We start from the raw sequence: 17,305 nt of genomic DNA on the forward strand, positions 1-17,305 counted from the left end.
TTCCACGTGACTTGGCGATCGTCCGTGCGCTTCTCGAGCTCGACTTGGACGCGCCCGTAGGCAACGAAGGAAAAAGAACAGGAAATCGTGTCTGACAATCCGCATTTCAGCGAGAACAGGCTTAGGCAAAGCTTGCCAGGTGCTACGATGAAGTTTTTTATTGAGTATGGCATATGCCTTCTTCTTCCTCTTGGAGCAATGCATTAACTAACACTTTCATCCTCATAGTGATCTGCCTGTTCTTTTCCCATATCCGCGAATATATCCCGAACAGTATGCATACATTTGCGATCTCAAGAAAACGCTGGATGTTGGTGGGCACTGTGTCCTGGAGATGCCGTCTGGAACTGGGAAGACTGTGTCTCTATTATCGTTAATTATTGCATATCAGCAACATTATCCATCGCACAGAAAACTAATATATTGCTCTCGAACGATGTCTGAGATCGAGAAAGCCTTGACAGAATTGCGAGAATTAATGAAATATCGAGAACAGCAGTTAGGATATACAGAGGATTTTAGGGCACTGGGTCTTACCAGCAGAAAGAATCTTTGTCTTCACCCCTCCGTGAGGCGAGAAAAGAGTGGTACCGTCGTGGATGCTCGATGTCGGAGCCTAACGGCCAGTTTCGTGAAAGAGAGAAAGGAAAAAGGGGAAGATGTCGAGCTATGCCTATATCATGAGGTCCGCGGCCGTCTCTCTAAGCTAGGACAATGCTAACCGTCGTAGAATCTTGATTTATTAGAACCAAGTAACCTCGTTCCGCCTGGCGTATTCACGCTTGATGGTCTCATTAGATATGGAGAGCAGCATAAGCAATGTCCCTACTTTTCTGCTCGACGAATGGTACGCTGATTCGACGCTTTAAAATGGCACTTCTTACAATCCCGCTACTGACAATACAAAGATGCCCTTCTGCAATGTTATCATATATTCATATCATTATCTACTTGATCCGAAAATTGCGGAGCGAGTCTCGAAGGAGCTCTCAAAAGATTGCATAGTAGTATTCGATGAGGCCCATAATATCGACAACGTCTGCATTGAGTCTCTCAGCATCGATATAACCGAGGACTCGCTGCGAAAAGCTGGTCGTGGTGCAAACAATCTGGGTCATAAAATAGATGAGATGAAGAGGTCGGATGCTGCGAAGTTACAGAAGGAATATGAAAAGTTAGTTGAAGGCTTAAGAGAAGCCGACCAAGCGCGAGAAGAAGATCAGCTTATGGCAAATCCTGCCTTACCAGATGATCTGCTTAAAGAAGCAGTTCCAGGAAATATTCGGAGAGCAGAGCACTTTGTTGCCTTTCTGAAGCGGTTTATCGAATACTTAAAAACTCGTATGAAAGTGCTACATGCGATCTCTGAAACGCCACTCTCTTTCCTCTCTCATCTCAAAGACCTGACATATATTGAGCGCAAGCCTCTAAGGTTTTGTGCGGAACGACTCACATCGCTTGTTCGAACTCTAGAACTGATGAATATCGAGGAGTATCGACCCCTTCAAGAGATAGCAACCTTTGCGACATTGGTTTCCACCTATGAAAAGGGGTTTCTCCTCATCCTTGAGCCTTTTGAATCGGACACTGCAACAGTTCCAAATCCTGTGCTTCACTTTACTTGCTTAGATGCAGCAATCGCTATTAAACCTGTTTTTGAGAGGTTTGGGTCAGTGATCATTACCTCGGGTACCCTCTCGCCTCTTGAGATGTACCCAAAGATGCTTGGATTCCAAACTGTGCTTCAGGAATCGTACAGTATGACTCTTGCACGACGCTCCTTTTTACCAATGATAGTCACTCGTGGCTCTGATCAGGCTCAAATCTCTTCTGCCTTCAAGATTCGTAACGACCCTGGGGTTGTTCGAAACTACGGAAATTTACTCTTGGAATTTTCTCGCATTACGCCCGATGGAATAGTGGTATTCTTCCCATCATACCTTTATATGGAATCTATCATCAGTATGTGGCAAGGGATGGGAATTTTGGATTCAATATGGAATTATAAATTAATCCTCGTTGAAACTCCCGATTCTCAAGAGTCGTCTCTTGCACTTGAGACGTATCGCACAGCGTGTTGCAATGGCCGCGGTGCGATTCTGCTCTGTGTCGCTCGTGGAAAGGTTTCCGAAGGAATTGATTTTGATCACCATTATGGTCGTGCGGTGCTCTGCATTGGCGTTCCGTTCCAGTACACAGAATCACCCATTCTGAAAGCACGACTTCGGTTCATGCTGGAGAACTACCGAATCAGAGAAGATGATTTTCTCTCTTTCGACGCCATGCGGCACGCAGCGCAGTGTCTTGGACGCGTTCTTCGAGGCAAAGATGATTACGGGATTATGGTCCTTGCTGACCGTCGTTTCCAGAAGAAACGGAACCAACTCCCGAAGTGGATCAGTCAGAATATTCTTGAGAGCGAAACAAACTTGAGCACGGACATGGCTGTGGCGACGGCTAAGAGTTTCTTGCGAACAATGGCTCAGCCGTTTAAGGCTAAAGACCAGGAAGGTATCTCCACCTGGAGTTTAGCTGATCTGGAGCGCCATCTAGAGAAGCAAAAGGGCGAAGCTGAGAAGAAATATCAGGAGGCTAACCAACGAGATGCTGCGCTACCAGCTGCTAACGGTGCAAATAATAATGGAGATTTGGAAATGTACGACGATGGTATTGACGAAGACCTCATGATGCTGGATGCCGAATAATTGACGCAGTTTATATGGTTTTGGGACGCAGTTTCAAACATTCCACCGTTTCAAATAGTGATACCTCATCGGAGTTTTACGGCGAATTTAGCGAGCATAGATGGGGAATATTTGGCAGCTGCAAAACGACTTGAATAGAATGAATAATATTCAGGCAACTATTTAAAATTTTTTTGATCTATCCAGTACTTTGACATTCATCATCCAAATGCTAACAAACTTTCAAACCATCCAACAAAAATTAGATGTAGATATAACTATGGGTTATCGCTTTATCCAACTGGCGCAAGAACGTCAAAAGACCCAGTACCAACAGTGCTCACTCTTCCCATGACAATCCTGCTACTAGGTGCAGCAAGATTGTCCCAGTCACGCTCTAGGACTGCATCCCTTAAGAATCGTACAGTAGTTTCGAAACTCATCTTCATAAACGGTGATGTACTGTCTTTCACAATGCCCATACGGTTGAATGGGCGGAATCCTCCACTCTGAGTCATCACGTCGCCAATGAGGTTCAGATGGCGGTTATCCACGGCAATGCTGTGGCTCTTGAAAACGGAGTCCATTTCGCGAACAATGCTTGCACGCGCTGCCTCGACACCATAGAGTGTAAGCATGTGGTGAATGGAATTGCTGTACAGGGTGTGCATGTTGATAATGTGCTGATAATCGCGCATAGCGAGGAGATTGACACCGTCAGTAAGTACGTGGGCTGGTGTATCTCTTTCTTCGGGCACGTATGTGCAGCTGCCAAGGCCGGGGATGAATTGGATAACGGCTGCGCGAGTGGCGTTCTCTACAAGAGGCAGCAGAAGGAGCTTGGGCGTTGAGACGTCATACTGAAGTTGGATAATGCACGACGTGCCTTTCTTGGGATCGAATTTGAATCGAGTGACTTCAGCATGTTTGTCTCGGATCGATTCCTCGCGTTCTTTGTCCTCATCTTCCACATCAGAAGCGTCTTTCATCTCGACGTCTTCATCACCTGATGCCGGTCTATTCTCCTTGTTTTCGCTGCTCTCATCTTCATCTTCGGAGTCTAGCTCTGAGCTATCTTGGCGCCGAATGATGTCTTGGTCATCTTCATCAGGGGCTTCATATGAAACCTGGTTCGACCTGTTTTGCGACGATCTTGCTCTCTTCGCATCGTCTTGATCTTCATCTTCATCATCGTCATTGGCGGCCTCTCTTCCTTCAGTATTTCGTGGGCCCTCTTCGACGACTCCGACAGAAGCTCCAATTTCTGGCTGAGCAGCAGAGAAATCAGAGAGGGACTTCTCGCTTGTTCGTTTCTTGAGTTCCGCCCTTGTTAGCTTGACAAGTTTCGGAACGAATCGTTTTTCCAATGTTTCAAGCACATCTTGAACTTTGATAGCGTACTCTTGGGTATACTCTTCAGCAGGGAAGAAGTTAATATGGATATCATAAACTTTCGCTTTCACGTTACCCCGGTTGGATATCCGCTCATGCACCGAGAGTTTATCAACAACCTCGGCAAGAGTAAGTCTGCTAATGCCTTTGGCAAATAGCTCCCGATCTTTGGTGGAAACTTGCTCATAAAAATTGGCAGACATAGTCGGGGTTAGGATCTGAGTACTAGCCGTCATGACAATTTCCCTAAGTCGAGGAATACCAAGCGTGACGTTTTTCGCGGAGTGACCAGCCAAATGGAAAGTATTCAGCGTCATTTGAGTAGATGGCTCTCCAATAGACTGCCCGGCAACAATTCCAACGGCTTCACCAGGATCCACCACCGAACGCATATACTTCATGTTCATGATATGTTCAAAGTCCTTTTTAGAGATGCCATCGATTCCTTGGCCCTTGTCCTTTAAAAGCTTGTCGGGATTCTTCTTCTCGTACTAAACGAAAATTAGGGTCAGCGAGCTCTCAGTAGCTAGGGGTGGGTACGAGTTACCTCTTTAAGGGCAGTAGCAAAAGATTCAGATGTGCTTCCGAAATTAGCTCCTGGATGATAATGAGCCAGGACTGGATCCTTAGCATCCACTTGCCCAGTCTTTTTAACCTTTTTGATGGCGCTCTTGTTCCACTTGGCAGCAACTTCGCTATTGACTTTGTTGAACTCGTCCATGCCATTAACTTGTGAAAGTATGGACAAGTAGTTCTGAGCTAAGAAACTGAAATCTTGAAGATGCTTTTGCTTCGTGATATCCAAACCGTCTTCTCCGTAAAGGAATTGCACAAGAGTTCCGTCCGTAGTATCCCGCACTGAGTTATCGTACTCTGCTTTCAAACCTTCCATTCCCTTGATCAAACAGCGTTGGAGGTACCCGGATCTAGAGGTCTTAACCGCAGTGTCGATAAGACCTTCTCGTCCGGCCATGGCGTGGAAATAATACTCTTGAGGCTTGATTCCAGTAAGGAAACGACCAGAGACATAACCACCGGCCACTAGCTTGGTTTCAAACGGTTTGAAGGATGGCAAGGTCTTCCCACTAATCATAACTGGCACTCTACGGCCTTCCAGCACCTGTTGACCCAAATTGCAGGAAATCAAGTTTGCATTAACCACTGAACCTTTAGCACCAGACACCGTCATGGCTTGCATTTGATTCCATGGGAAAGGCTTTTCAAGGCCAGAAGGCAAGCAAGCAGCCGTGATATCGGATGAAAGTCCAGCTGTTCTGGAGTTGAACATGCTATCCAAGCCAGCTTGCTTTTCATCGTCCCGAAGTACATCTTCCAGTCGCCTTTGCAACTCGGTCTCTTTATCCTCAACGGGGCTCTCGTCGAGGGTAACGTACTGGAGGGCAACCTCGTGGCCAAGATTGTCACCCCTCTTCAGTTGCTTTTTACGCTCTTCATCACCCTTCTTGGTCAGCCGAAGATCATCCATGCCACAAGTAAAGGCGCGCATTTGCAAGAACCTAGTAAGCAGTCGTCCCAGAATACCGATGAGCTTCCCGGCAACAACATGCCCAAAAACCTCATGAACCGAGTGGATAAGACCACCGGCGCTAGGCCCAAGCTGGGCCTTGTCCAATATACCACACAGTAGTTCTCCGTCTTTGACGATAACTTTGCCTTCTTCAGAGCCTATCTCCCATCTGTCTCCTGGCGTGGAGGACTTGCCTATTAGATTCAAACCAGCTCGATTTTCGGGAGTAATATTTTTTAAAATGGTAGAGATAATCTGCTTCCCGGTCCATCTTGGTTTAGGCTTAAGAATGGTAGGTGGCATAAGTTCAATCTTCTCGCTAACTGTGTGCGAGTTCTCTGGCCGCAGACAGCTATAAAGAAGCTGGTGGTAATCTTCCTCGTCAAAAAGACTGTCCCGAGATGTGAACCAAGTTCCCATGGAAATATGATCTTGGATTAGGCCACGGAGAGGCTTTCCGGAAGTTGCGACAAGATATTGATGGTCTGTATCAGCCAGTTGCATGGCCTCAGCTCGTGCAATCTCATTTTGAGGGAAATGCAAGTTCATTTCGTCACCGTCAAAGTCTGCATTATATGTGTTGCAATTGGCGTAGTGCATTCGAATTGTCCTTTCTCCAGTTAATACTCTAGCACGATGTCCCATTATGGATGGTTTATGCAGTGTTGGCTGTCGGTTCATCAGTACTACATCTCCAGTTGTTAGGTGTCGATAGACTTTCTTGTTCCTCGATCGTTTCAATTTCCAATTTGATGGAGATAGAAGCATATTTGCAATTGCAATACGTTCATCGACAGACTTGAATTTCAAATTGACAACCTGTCCGAGTTCATTTTCGACAGCTGCAGCACCAGGATAGATATCTGGACCATTGATCACCGCTTGCTTGAGCTCCCAGTAATTGTGATTCGTCACCGGCTCTGGATAGGTAAGCTTTTTGGCAAAGACAAGAGGAATTCCAATTTCGTTCGTTTCGATATTTGGATCGGGGGATATAACGCTTCGGGCTGCAAAATTGACACGTTTTCCCATCATGTTCTTTCTGAACAGGCCGTCCTTCTTTTCTAGCCTTTGCTTGATACCGTCCTCATTCTGAATACCTGCTGCTCCTTGCGCAGGATTTCTGTCACGGTCAATTAAACTATTGACAGCATCTTGCAACTGTACAATTGCGTGGAGGAGATCACGATAACTTCGAATCCGTGATATCGATTCACCATTGTCACCCTGCCTCTCCCGGCTGATTTGGTTGATTTGATCGCATAGCTTTAAAATTCGAGTAAAGGAAGTATTTTGCTGGGCTTCCATAATTTGACCAGGACCTTGCTGTGCGGCCGGGCGGTACTTGTTGGGGGGCACGAGCAGGTTTTTGATAAAAAACATATCGGCGTTCACATGAGACCGCCGCCCTGAGCCGGGCCTTGAATCATAGACCAAATCCAATATCTCCTGCTCTTTCTCAAATAAAAATCGCACAGATGCATAGACTTCCGATGATGGTATGTACTGCTGAGAATCGTCTAGTTGACCACCGATTTCCGACGATCCCGTGTCCTCGACTGCTGCTAAAACTGCATTTCCCATTGACACTTGTTGCTCAGCGCCATGTGTCTCAGTGATAACACTGATATTGCCATCATCAATAATTCCATTGACACTGTCCTCCTTTTGTATCGTTTTGTGCTTTTTGGAGAGACGGTTGGCCTCCTCCATCAAAACGAGGGGGTTCGGAATCTGAAAGCCAGCGGCAACCATGGCAGCTTTGGCTTTTTGCGGCAAAGATTTACGGAAGATTTTTGAGTACCTATCTCTTCGATATGGAGGAGAAATGCTAAATAATTGTTAGTCCATGCTAAAGTGCGATGGGAGAAAGTTCCAAGCTCACCCACTACAAGAAGCGCATTTTTTGACACTTGCAACATCTTTTAGGAAGTCGCGCACTAAATTTCTCCTCATTTCTGCCGCTGCCGGATTTTTGGCCATTTTCATATAGTTCTGTCTCGTCTTATAAGACGCAAGACCGGAGATGCATTTTTGGACATAGGCATTCCGGCGATCAATAAGATCTTCTTCGTCCTCGTCCTCACTGCTGTCAGACTCGCCATCCTCTTTATTATGTTTGCCCTTTCGGAGCTCCATTGTCCCAATCGTCGAAGCCTCTTCCACCAAACCATACTGCAAAAGCCGCAATTTGCAAACGTATGTATTTATCTGGATCTTCGACATTCGGAATCGGTGGCAGTAAATGCACTGAGCTTTTAAGAGCCGAAAGAGCTGATCAAAAAATGTAACATTATAAACTTGAACCGGCAGCTCAATGTGGCCTGAGTGGCCAGCGCAAGACCATGCATTCAATCGACATGTTGTGCATCTATTCAATGCGAATTGTCAGTGAAATTGGATCTAAATTATCAAATAAAAGCTGGAATATATCGCATACACATGATCACCCCATGCACCAAGAGCCGGGTCATATAGACCTCCAGGGACGGGGTTATTGAACGAATCGAGAGTGGGCGTATTGTGTATGCGCTTCACTGATACCGATTTGATTTCGTTATCGGAAAGGACTTCGAAATCCACTCCACTGATTGTGGAAGATACGGGTCGAGTAAAGCTCGCCATTTCTTCTATGAATGGGATTAGCTCTCAATCGTGACCCTCTCTCCCCGGCTGCTAGTAGTGAGCTTTTCGTCGCCAGCTCTCGCATTCTCTCGCGAGGAACTTTTTTTTCTGCCGCATATCTCCGCTCCAAAGCTCAAGCGCCAAGGTATTGATGACTCAGCATTGGCGTGCTGCGGCGCCAACAAAAGCTTCACAGCGCGAACGAGATCGACTGCGACACATCCTTGCTTAAGAGGAGCGAAGGATTCTGCTCCCTATCACGGTTTGATCATGGCGGACATATCAGGGAGCTCGTTGAAGCGGCCGCATCCCGGCGATGAAGAAAACAATACTAAACGAACTCGATCTCAGCAAGGGTCGCCGGCACCCCCCAGCAGCAATGGCGCACCTCCTAGAGTCGATATTCAGAAGGCTATCGCAGAGGCGAGGGCAAAAGCAGAAGCTGTTCGAGCTAGACTTCAAGCACAAACAGGAGCAAGTCTAGCTCCGATGTCCATGTCTCCTTCTCCTTCTCCCGCGCCGCCTGCGGCGAGTGCGTCCCTCTCCAGACTAGAACAGATGAAGGCCAGAGTTGCGGCAGCTACAGGGAGGGCAAATGCCGCTGCGCAGCAGAAGACACAAGCTCCACCATCGTTTGTACCCCCGCCTATGGACGAAGGGATGTCTAGAGCCCGGGGAGGTCTTGATGTCGGTTTGCATCCTGCCCTTCTTGGAGATGCAGGGTTAGATGGGCGCTCTGCCAAAAACAAACAGGCCCTGCAGTCTAAGTTTGCTACTACAATGGAAAATCGCCGAACAGAATCCCCGGTGCCCTCGTTTAAAGCTAGGGGGAAACGACTCGATCTCTCTGGTCCCTCAATTGAAGAAACTAGGAACAATCCCTACTTTGACCCTAATCTGGGAGCGAAAACGGCCTTGGCTCGTCCTCGGTATTCTCGGCAGCTTGTTTTCAATCAGAAAGGGAAATATATTCAGCAGGCCGCTGCTTTACGACGGCAGGCCCAGCTAGAGGCTATGAAGAAACGGATCGCTGAACGCGCCCGCCAGGCTGGTATAGATGAAGATCTGGATGTCGAAAAGGCATTTCTGGTCCCGGCCCCTCCTGCAATTGAGTGGTGGGATGAGGGTCTTGTCAATGGAAGTGACTATACTGCTCTTGACGACCCTAACAATTATAAAATAGATTCTCCTGACTCGGTCGTCACCATCTACATACAACATCCTGTCCTTTTAGAGCCTCCTCAAGACAAGAATATCCCACCGCCCAAGCCGATGTATCTTACACCCAAAGAACAAGCCAAAATCCGACGCCAAAGACGAATGGCCGATCTTAAAGAACAACAAGCCAAAATCAGATTGGGGTTGGAGCCAGCTCCTCCACCAAAAGTTAAGAAATCTAATTTGATGCGTGTTCTTGGAGAAGAGGCAGTTAAAGACCCCACAGCTGTCGAAGCTCGTGTCAATCGGGAGATAGCTGAGCGCGCAGAAAAGCACATAGCGGATAATGAAGCCCGCAAGCTAACAAAAGAAGAACGACACGAAAAACTAGCGAAACAGCAAGAAAAAGATGCCTTGAAGGGCATACATATGACCGTCTACCGTGTGGATAGCCTTGCCAATGGTCGGAATCGTTTCAAGATCAGCCGAAACGCAGAGCAGCATGCGCTCTCTGGTATCTGCGTTATGAATCCGAAATTCAATCTCGTGATCGTTGAGGGTGGATCCCATTCCATCAATGCTTTCAAAAAACTTATGCTCAATCGCATTGATTGGACTGAAAATGCAGGACCGAATGCGGTCAGAGATGGAAATCGAGAGGCGTTAGCGTCATGGCTAGCGGCAGAAGATGAGAAAACCGGTGAACTGAAGGACTTAAGTCTAAACACATGTACCCTGGTCTGGGAAGGAGAAGTGAAGACGAGGGCTTTTCGTAAGTGGCTTGGCGCTAGGGTCTGTGAGTCCGATGCCGCAGCTAAAGATGCGCTGTCACGAGCTAAGATGGAGAATTTCTGGACATTGGCTAAAAGCATGAAGTCCAACTTGACATAAAGGAGTTTCCGCGGCAAATAGAGCCTTTGACATCTTTTTGATAGCATTTATCGCCTCGTGTGTCCGGGTTGGGTGTAAGCAACGTCCGCAGAAGTTGGGTATCATATCAGCCGTGTATATATACTTCCATGACACTTTTCTTAGGGACCGAAATCCAACTACCTGAATATGATTCGATCTTGTAGCATTTGTAGCTGGGAAAACAGCGCGAAAAGCACTGTACGTTCCACCAATCGACTCCATCCCATTAAACCACTTCGCCGCGAATCAACTAGCCAAAACTTTTCGGGACTATAAAATTCCCATTAAACCAACAAGTTGACCAGATAACGTCAAGCAATAAGCTTTCAAGGAAAATGAACTAGGTCAAAATTCAAATATTTATTAAAAAAAAAAAAAAAAAAAAAAAATTGGACTGTTCGGTGCATACTTGATAGTCATCAAACTCGTCATGACCCTCCGCCACTCAATCGTCTAAGTAAATCTATCTGCGCCTGGGCAGCAGCAAATGCATCGGTAGACGTTTGAGATGGTGGCACTGAGGGGGATATAGATGGCTGGTGCTGGTGTTGCTGGTGTTGTTGCATAAGGATCGGGAAGAATGCCGGGTTAATGTGAGAGCCTGGTGGCGGGAAAGCAAAAGGAGCTTGCTGGGGAGGGAAAGGAAGGTTGGGAAAAGGAAATTGGGACGCTTGCGGAGAGATTGCAGGATAACCTTGAGGAGCTGCAGGCGGCTGTGTGTAGGTGGCAGAATTTGGATTATATGGTGGCGGTGGTGGTGGTGGAACGTATCCATTCGAAGAATGACGATGGGGGTTAACGGGTGGTTGCTCGGAAGAAGGCTGCTGTTGAAACTCGTCCCTATGAGGCTGATACCTGTTCCCACCGCCCCTATCGCGACCTCCTCTACCTCGGTCGTGTCCTCTGCCTCTACCTCTGCCTCTTCCTCTACCGCCATGCGGACTTCCATCAAAACGACGATAGGAGCCTTCTTGAGCCGTCGCGTCACGAGTCATCATCTGCTCATGCAGATCTTTTGGCCGCTGCAAGGTATTATAACCATCATCCTGAGGCTCATCATCGTAGTTAAGCTCCATATTTTTCAGGCCAGAGGGACGTAAAGGCACACCCCGACGTTTGCCTTTCCTACCAGCCTCGGGTCGGCCTTCACGTTTCTGCTGACGCTTCAACTTGAGCTGCCGCTTGTATTCCGCTTCAGCTTCATCATCGGAGAACTCCACTTCGTCTTCTCCGATTTCCTCGTCGTGTAAGTTTGACGCGTCACTCCCTTTCAGTCCCTTGAGAGGTTGTGTGAAAACAAATGTCGAGTGATCAACAACGTAAAAGACCGGAATACCTTTTTCTATGCCCGCTTTCTGAATTTCCTCCTGATTCGTAAATTGAACCGTGTAGAGTGGCTGTTCAACCTTCCCAAAGGTATCGGACACAACCCCAATGACTTCCAGGTTTGCTAGACAGAGAACCGAACCGGTCTCGAGCACCTGGTATTCCCCAGATATATTCGCCTTAATCAAAACAATAGTATCAACAACCGATTCTACACTCCCAAGCATCTCAACTTTCATATCGGGCGTGATAGTGATATCTGGCTTAGGGACAACCTCTTCTGGTTTCTCATTAGCGGTTCTCACGTCTCTCGCGGCTGATCTTTCGTCCTTGCCATCTTCGTCGTCAGATCCTGCAGCGGCCATCAAGATGCGAGCTTGTTCTTCGGGATCGAGTAACTCATAATCTTCATCCTCATCGCTTGAATCTGACGATGAATCGGAGGATGAATCAGACGACGATTCATAGGGTGAGGAATCCGTCTCCCACTCCCTCTCTCCATTCTCTTCCGGCGCAGCTTCAGTCATCGTGATTTCGTTAGTAGCAGCAGGAACATTGTCGGATATCACGCCCTCAGCAGCAAGTATCGTAATGTCTCGCTCTTGTATCTGTTCTTGAGCTTCATTCTTCACACAAGCAGGGGTTTCCGTCTCTTGCTTAACTTCCGTCTCAATCGATGCCGCCACTCCCTTTTCTATACCCCCAGCCCCAACACCCGCCCCTGTTGTGCCGCCTGTGATGCCTTCTGACTCCACCTTCGCCGCAGCTTCTATTGCCGTAATAACTAGGTCCAGAGAGTCGGCTATCGTAGGCCCACTATCTTGCTCAGAATGCGACTGCGGCTCTTGTCTGTTAGGCTGGTTGCAAAGACTCAATCCCGGTATTTGCGGACGAGGCTTCTCTGGTGTCGGAGGGCGCTCGATTTTGGTTGGGTTCGCGACATGAGACGACGGGAGAGGGGTGCCTCCATTAAGGGGAGTGTTATAGAAATTGCTACCATCGTCCATAGGAGTATCGGTGGTCTCTGCAGAAGAGTTAACATCGTCGAGGTATGGTAATTTTGTAGAGTGATTAGGGCTACCGTCTGAAGGCTCGGGGCCCGTATGGTTTCCCTCCGCCATTTCAAAAAAAGAAATTAATTCACAAAGTCAAAAATACTGAGGAAGTAGTAGGAACCGGCTGTAATTTAAAGCTTCATTTTCCTTAGTTGTTGACAAGAGCGCAGATGGTGGAGTAGCATGAGAGACTGGAGGAAAAAAAATGTTAGAAGCTTCCGCCGAAAACTTTGGGATGAGGTCACCAGCTCGTCAGCTCGCTTTAACCACCTTCTAGTGCCTCCAATCCCAACAAAAACAACACGGACACCCACGCCAGGTACCGATGCATTGAGTCGATAAGGACGCGTACTTTTCAAAGGGCCATCAGCTGCTTACTTTCATAGCCCCAAAATGGCTCCCAAAGCTCCAGAGTCAAGTAGCAAATCTTCCGCAGCTCCGCAGACGAACGCAAAGTGAGCCAGTCCCTTTTGGCTGAAAGGATTGAAGAACGAGAACATCCAAGCTAACACACTGAATACAGACCGGTTCCCCAGCCCTTCTTCCTCCCGTTGAATGTCGTTTTCTACCTTTGCCTTTTCTCTAATGTCCTAGCTGCCGTGTTGGCGCCTATCCAAGATTGCGATGAAGTCTTCAACTACTGGGAACCAACCCATTACCTCTCGCACGGTTATGGCCTTCAAACTTGGGAGTACTCTCCGGAATATTCTATCCGAAGCTGGTTATACATCACCCTCCATGCCTTTGTCGCGAAGATATCTACCTTTTTTACGCGTACCAAGTCAGCTCAGTTCTACTTTGTCCGTATGGCGTTAGCCTTCACCTGCACGATGTGCGAAACGCGGCTTTACTCGGTGATCTCGCGCACATTGAACCCGCGGATCGGAGTGCTCTTCCTTATGATAATGCTATTTAGTCCCGGCATGTTCCATGCTTCTACTGCCCTTTTGCCGTCTAGCTTTGCAATGTACACATCCATGTTGGGTTTATCGGCGTTCCTAGATTCGCGTCGTGGTCTCCAAACAGCCAGGGGTATTATGTGGTTCGGAATTGGTGCTCTGGTTGGATGGCCGTTTGCCGGAGCTTTGGTGATACCGTTCGTTCTTGAAGAGCTTGTCCTTGGAATTATATTTCAGGAAGCTCAACCGGTCTTTTCGAGGATTTTCAGTGGTATTGCCAGATGTCTAGGAGTTTTGGTGGGTAAAATACTCCTGATTGTTTTAAATGCCTACTGATCTTGAGGTAGCTTCTTGAGGTGGCTGTTGATAGTTTCTTCTACCGTAAGCTCGTGGTTGTTCCCTGGAACATAGTGGCCTACAACGTCTTTGGTGGTGCTGGAAAAGGCCCCGACATCTTCGGCACCGAGCCGTGGACCTTTTACGCGCGGAACTTGCTACTCAACTTCAATATATGGTTCGTGCTGGCGTTGTCTAGCGGTCCGCTGCTCGCACTACAAGCATTATTCCGCCCCCACAAGACATCCAAGCAGACATTACTGAGGTCTATAACATACCTCTTTCCATTTTATCTCTGGCTTGGGATTTTCACCTTTCAGCCTCACAAAGAAGAGCGATTCATGTACCCTGCATATCCGTTTCTCGCGTTGAACGCCGCAATTGGCCTGCATATACTGCTTGCCTATCTAGGATCGAACAACCGTCAAGAACTGGTTGGTCGTATTCCCGTGAAACTGAAATTTGCCGTGATCATAAGCGCCGCGCTTTTTGCGCTCAACCTCGGCCTTTTGAGGATCGTGGGCACGACGACCGCATATAATGCTCCACTCAAGGTTTTCGGGGACCTGGAACAACCGAATATAACTAGTACCGGAGATTTTGTTTGCGTCGGGAAGGAATGGTATCGCTTTCCTTCGTCATTCTTCTTGCCCGATAATTTGCGGGCTAAGTTCGTCAGAAGTGAATTTAAGGGCTTACTGCCCGGAGAGTTCGTGGAATCGAAGAAAAGCGGACCATTCGCAGGGACTTGGATGGTTCCATCGGGGATGAATGATATGAATCAGGAGGATGTCTCCAAATACGTGAGTGAATTTTCAGATCGTGCGTTGATAGGCCCCCGAAATACGCGTGGACTAATGTTCGGCAGACCGATATCTCGCAATGCGACTTTTTGGTGGATTCTTATTTTCTCGGAGATAGAGAATCTGACCTCCAACCTCATTACATCCTCGATGATAAAATGTGGGAGAAAGTTTCTTGCAAACCGTTCCTCGACAGCGGCCGTACAGGCACTTTGGGTCGCATCCTCTGGGTTCCTGATTTGCCATTTATTCCCAAGAACATGCAACGCAAATATGGACAATACTGTCTACTTAAACGGAGGGCTGCCAACGTCTGAAGGAAGAGCAAGGAGATGCCAACTCCCTCCCGTCGACGATGTATCACGAGTCGCGGGAAAAAGGCGAACCCGCCTGTCGCCAATTGACTTCAGCTCGACAAGCGTGGCCATCCCGGTATTGAGCGACGACGAAAAGTGTTATCTTCAGAACTCAGGCAGACGGCTGCATTTGTATTCCTGATTTGTGTTGTTCTGCACAAGTCATCCAATTTGGTTGCTGGCGACGCTTTACCCAAACGGGAGAAGAAATCCGCGGCAAAGTCAACCGCCAGGATCCGGGCGGCACAACCAAACCACATACGGAAGTAGAATGAATCGAGCCAGTCCAGTTTGTCAAACGTGATATCAGCACCCCTCTCCCCTCCCTACTTTGGCTGGCGGGACTTGGTGGAAGATGCTGATCAAACAGCGGAGAAAGAGAATATACAGTGCGATGGCTGCTGCTGTGCTATCTCATTGAAAAAAACCCTTATTAACACGCCTACTTGTGTGTACATGTATTAATATTGCTTGTTCCCTGGCTGAGCCAGATGTACAACATTCCCTTGATGACTGAATGATATCCAGTGTTGTTCTGTTAAATGCTCAGACATAATGGAAACTCTTACACAGCTTGCCAACCAATTCTACGTAAGAGAACTAGTTGGGATTCTTCTCTTTGCCTCTACTACATCATGGGTAATCAATACCCTCCTGAGGATATTCGGTGCGCGTTCTATAAAGCGACCACGCACGCCTGATTTGGAGAAACCAAGTATACAGGCACAAAGGACGAAGCAAATTGACAGAAAACAAGGAGGTAGACATCCTCTTACTTTTCATAAATCTATATGGGAATAAGTTTTGTTGACGTTATCTTTCACAAAGAATGGATACCGCAAGACTTCAAGCGGCCCGACCCCGTGGCGTACCCTAATTGGGATGTGCATACGTCTCAGCCGAAGCCATATCGGCCTTTTAGATATGGCCCGTAAGTTTGCCAATTACCTTAACGATTGATGTCTCGCGGGGTAAGATTTTAATGGGTCAAAGGAAATATTTCATTACCATGGGATTGAGATCCATGAAGTGGGATGAATGGATTGGTATGTCGGAACCACTTAGAGTTGGGAGTCATATCGTCCATATAAAACTAACAAAGTATTCAGAGTTGGATAATCACTATCCAAGATACCACGCCGACAAGGCCCGCCGTATCAAAGAACGAGAGAAAAAGTGCGTCATGGTCGCTCCTGAAGCGATGGACGGAGTGATCGAACTGCTAGAAGAGCTGTATGTGACTACAAATCATAGCAGACACCAATTGAAATCCACTTTGCTCACCTCCAGCCAATCGCCAGCTGCTCCTATCTCCCCATGCGCTACCCATCCCTCTTCCGCAAAACCCCCGTGGGCATCGACAACCTCCTCACCGGAGAATCTTTCAACATCACGCAGCGTCCGTTCGCCGAGAACCCCATGACCACATGCGCCCGCCTCATCCAGGACGATCTAGCGCTCATGTTCGAAAAGCCCGACGGCCAATACTACCTCCTCGCGGGCGCCATCCTCCTCGCAGGATTCTGGCGCATCGAAGATAAATTCGGCATGCGGCTCTCCGAAATCCACACCTCAGGCGACGTCCCCGGGTATCAAACCAAGCTTGAGAAGGGCATGATGAATTTCTTCCGGCGTATCAAGCCCTCGGATCCGGTCTTGCGGAATAACTACTTCATCCAGGTCGACGAGGACCTGGCGTGGTCGTATAGCATCGGGCCCGAGGATAGTAAGTCGGTTAGCTGGAACACGGCGGCCAAGAATAAGGCCATCCAGCATCATTACTTCCGCTCGGAGCGACAATCGCTGCGCCGCTTGCCGCGTTCTGGAGCCGTCGTGTTCACGATCCGGACATACTTTGAGCCGATTACAGAAATCGTCAAGGAGCCGTATGTGCCCGGGCGACTGGCGTCGGCGATTCGTAGCTGGGGGGACGATGTGTCGCGCTACAAGGGGAGAGAGAAGTACGGAGAAGTGCTGCTAGACTATCTAGATAAAAAACATGAGGAGCAGCTTGCTGCGGGGTTAGACTTGGAGAAAGAGGATGAGATTCGGAGTTATCCGTATTAGGCTATGTCCGGCAGCGGGCTTCCCCGTCTCTGAAGTCTCTCTTTTTTTGCTCCCATTTTTTCTTGGCTGTCTTTTTTTCCAGGTGGGAGCTATATGTAAATAGGCAATTGGTCATAGTAAATTTCACGAATACCCATTAACTGTCTCACTCCTTTTCGAAAATT

General features: G+C 47.8%; 6 protein-coding genes across 6 annotated transcripts; 4 read left to right on the forward strand and 2 right to left on the reverse strand.

The window, feature by feature from the left end:
- Positions 1-99: 99 nt before the first annotated feature.
- On the forward strand, positions 100-2,892 carry CIMG_03377 (DNA repair helicase rad15). The gene is made up of 4 exons (XM_001243935.2): positions 100-164; positions 229-685; positions 731-847; positions 909-2,892. Exons 1-4 carry the CDS (start codon positions 148-150, stop codon positions 2,703-2,705), a joined length of 2,388 nt encoding a protein of 795 aa, XP_001243936.2. The 5' UTR covers positions 100-147; the 3' UTR covers positions 2,706-2,892.
- On the reverse strand, positions 2,833-8,262 carry CIMG_03378 (DNA-directed RNA polymerase I subunit). The gene is made up of 4 exons (XM_001243936.2): positions 8,045-8,262; positions 7,490-7,975; positions 4,624-7,435; positions 2,833-4,567 (listed from the first exon to the last, which is right to left on the reverse strand). Exons 1-4 carry the CDS (start codon positions 8,227-8,229, stop codon positions 2,978-2,980), a joined length of 5,073 nt encoding a protein of 1,690 aa, XP_001243937.1. The 5' UTR covers positions 8,230-8,262; the 3' UTR covers positions 2,833-2,977.
- Positions 8,263-8,499: 237 nt separating this feature from the next.
- CIMG_03379 (U4/U6 small nuclear ribonucleoprotein) lies at positions 8,500-10,472 on the forward strand (the record flags this gene model as incomplete). Its single annotated transcript, XM_001243937.2, has 1 exon — positions 8,500-10,472. One exon carries the CDS (start codon positions 8,500-8,502, stop codon positions 10,276-10,278), a length of 1,779 nt encoding a protein of 592 aa, XP_001243938.1. The 3' UTR covers positions 10,279-10,472.
- Positions 10,224-12,852, reverse strand: CIMG_03380 (snoRNP assembly factor Naf1). The gene is made up of 3 exons (XM_001243938.2): positions 12,707-12,852; positions 10,709-12,649; positions 10,224-10,569 (listed from the first exon to the last, which is right to left on the reverse strand). Exons 1-2 carry the CDS (start codon positions 12,744-12,746, stop codon positions 10,728-10,730), a joined length of 1,962 nt encoding a protein of 653 aa, XP_001243939.2. The 5' UTR covers positions 12,747-12,852; the 3' UTR covers positions 10,224-10,569; positions 10,709-10,727.
- Positions 12,853-13,073: 221 nt separating this feature from the next.
- CIMG_13706 (alpha-1,2-mannosyltransferase) lies at positions 13,074-15,035 on the forward strand (the record flags this gene model as incomplete). The annotated part of the gene is made up of 4 exons (XM_001243939.1): positions 13,074-13,135; positions 13,204-13,876; positions 13,927-14,718; positions 14,784-15,035. The coding sequence occupies 4 exons, from the start codon at positions 13,074-13,076 to the stop codon at positions 15,033-15,035; spliced, it is 1,779 nt and encodes a 592-aa protein (XP_001243940.1).
- A 594-nt stretch (positions 15,036-15,629) lies between these two features.
- Positions 15,630-17,284, forward strand: CIMG_13707 (uncharacterized protein; the record flags this gene model as incomplete). The annotated part of the gene is made up of 5 exons (XM_001243940.2): positions 15,630-15,834; positions 15,903-16,005; positions 16,068-16,120; positions 16,184-16,307; positions 16,376-17,284. The coding sequence occupies 5 exons, from the start codon at positions 15,630-15,632 to the stop codon at positions 17,139-17,141; spliced, it is 1,251 nt and encodes a 416-aa protein (XP_001243941.1). The 3' UTR covers positions 17,142-17,284.
- Between the last annotated feature and the right edge of the window lie 21 nt (positions 17,285-17,305).

Source organism: Coccidioides immitis (assembly GCF_000149335.2).
Source record: "Coccidioides immitis RS genomic scaffold supercont3.6, whole genome shotgun sequence".
Taxonomy (NCBI): domain Eukaryota; kingdom Fungi; phylum Ascomycota; class Eurotiomycetes; order Onygenales; family Onygenaceae; genus Coccidioides; species Coccidioides immitis.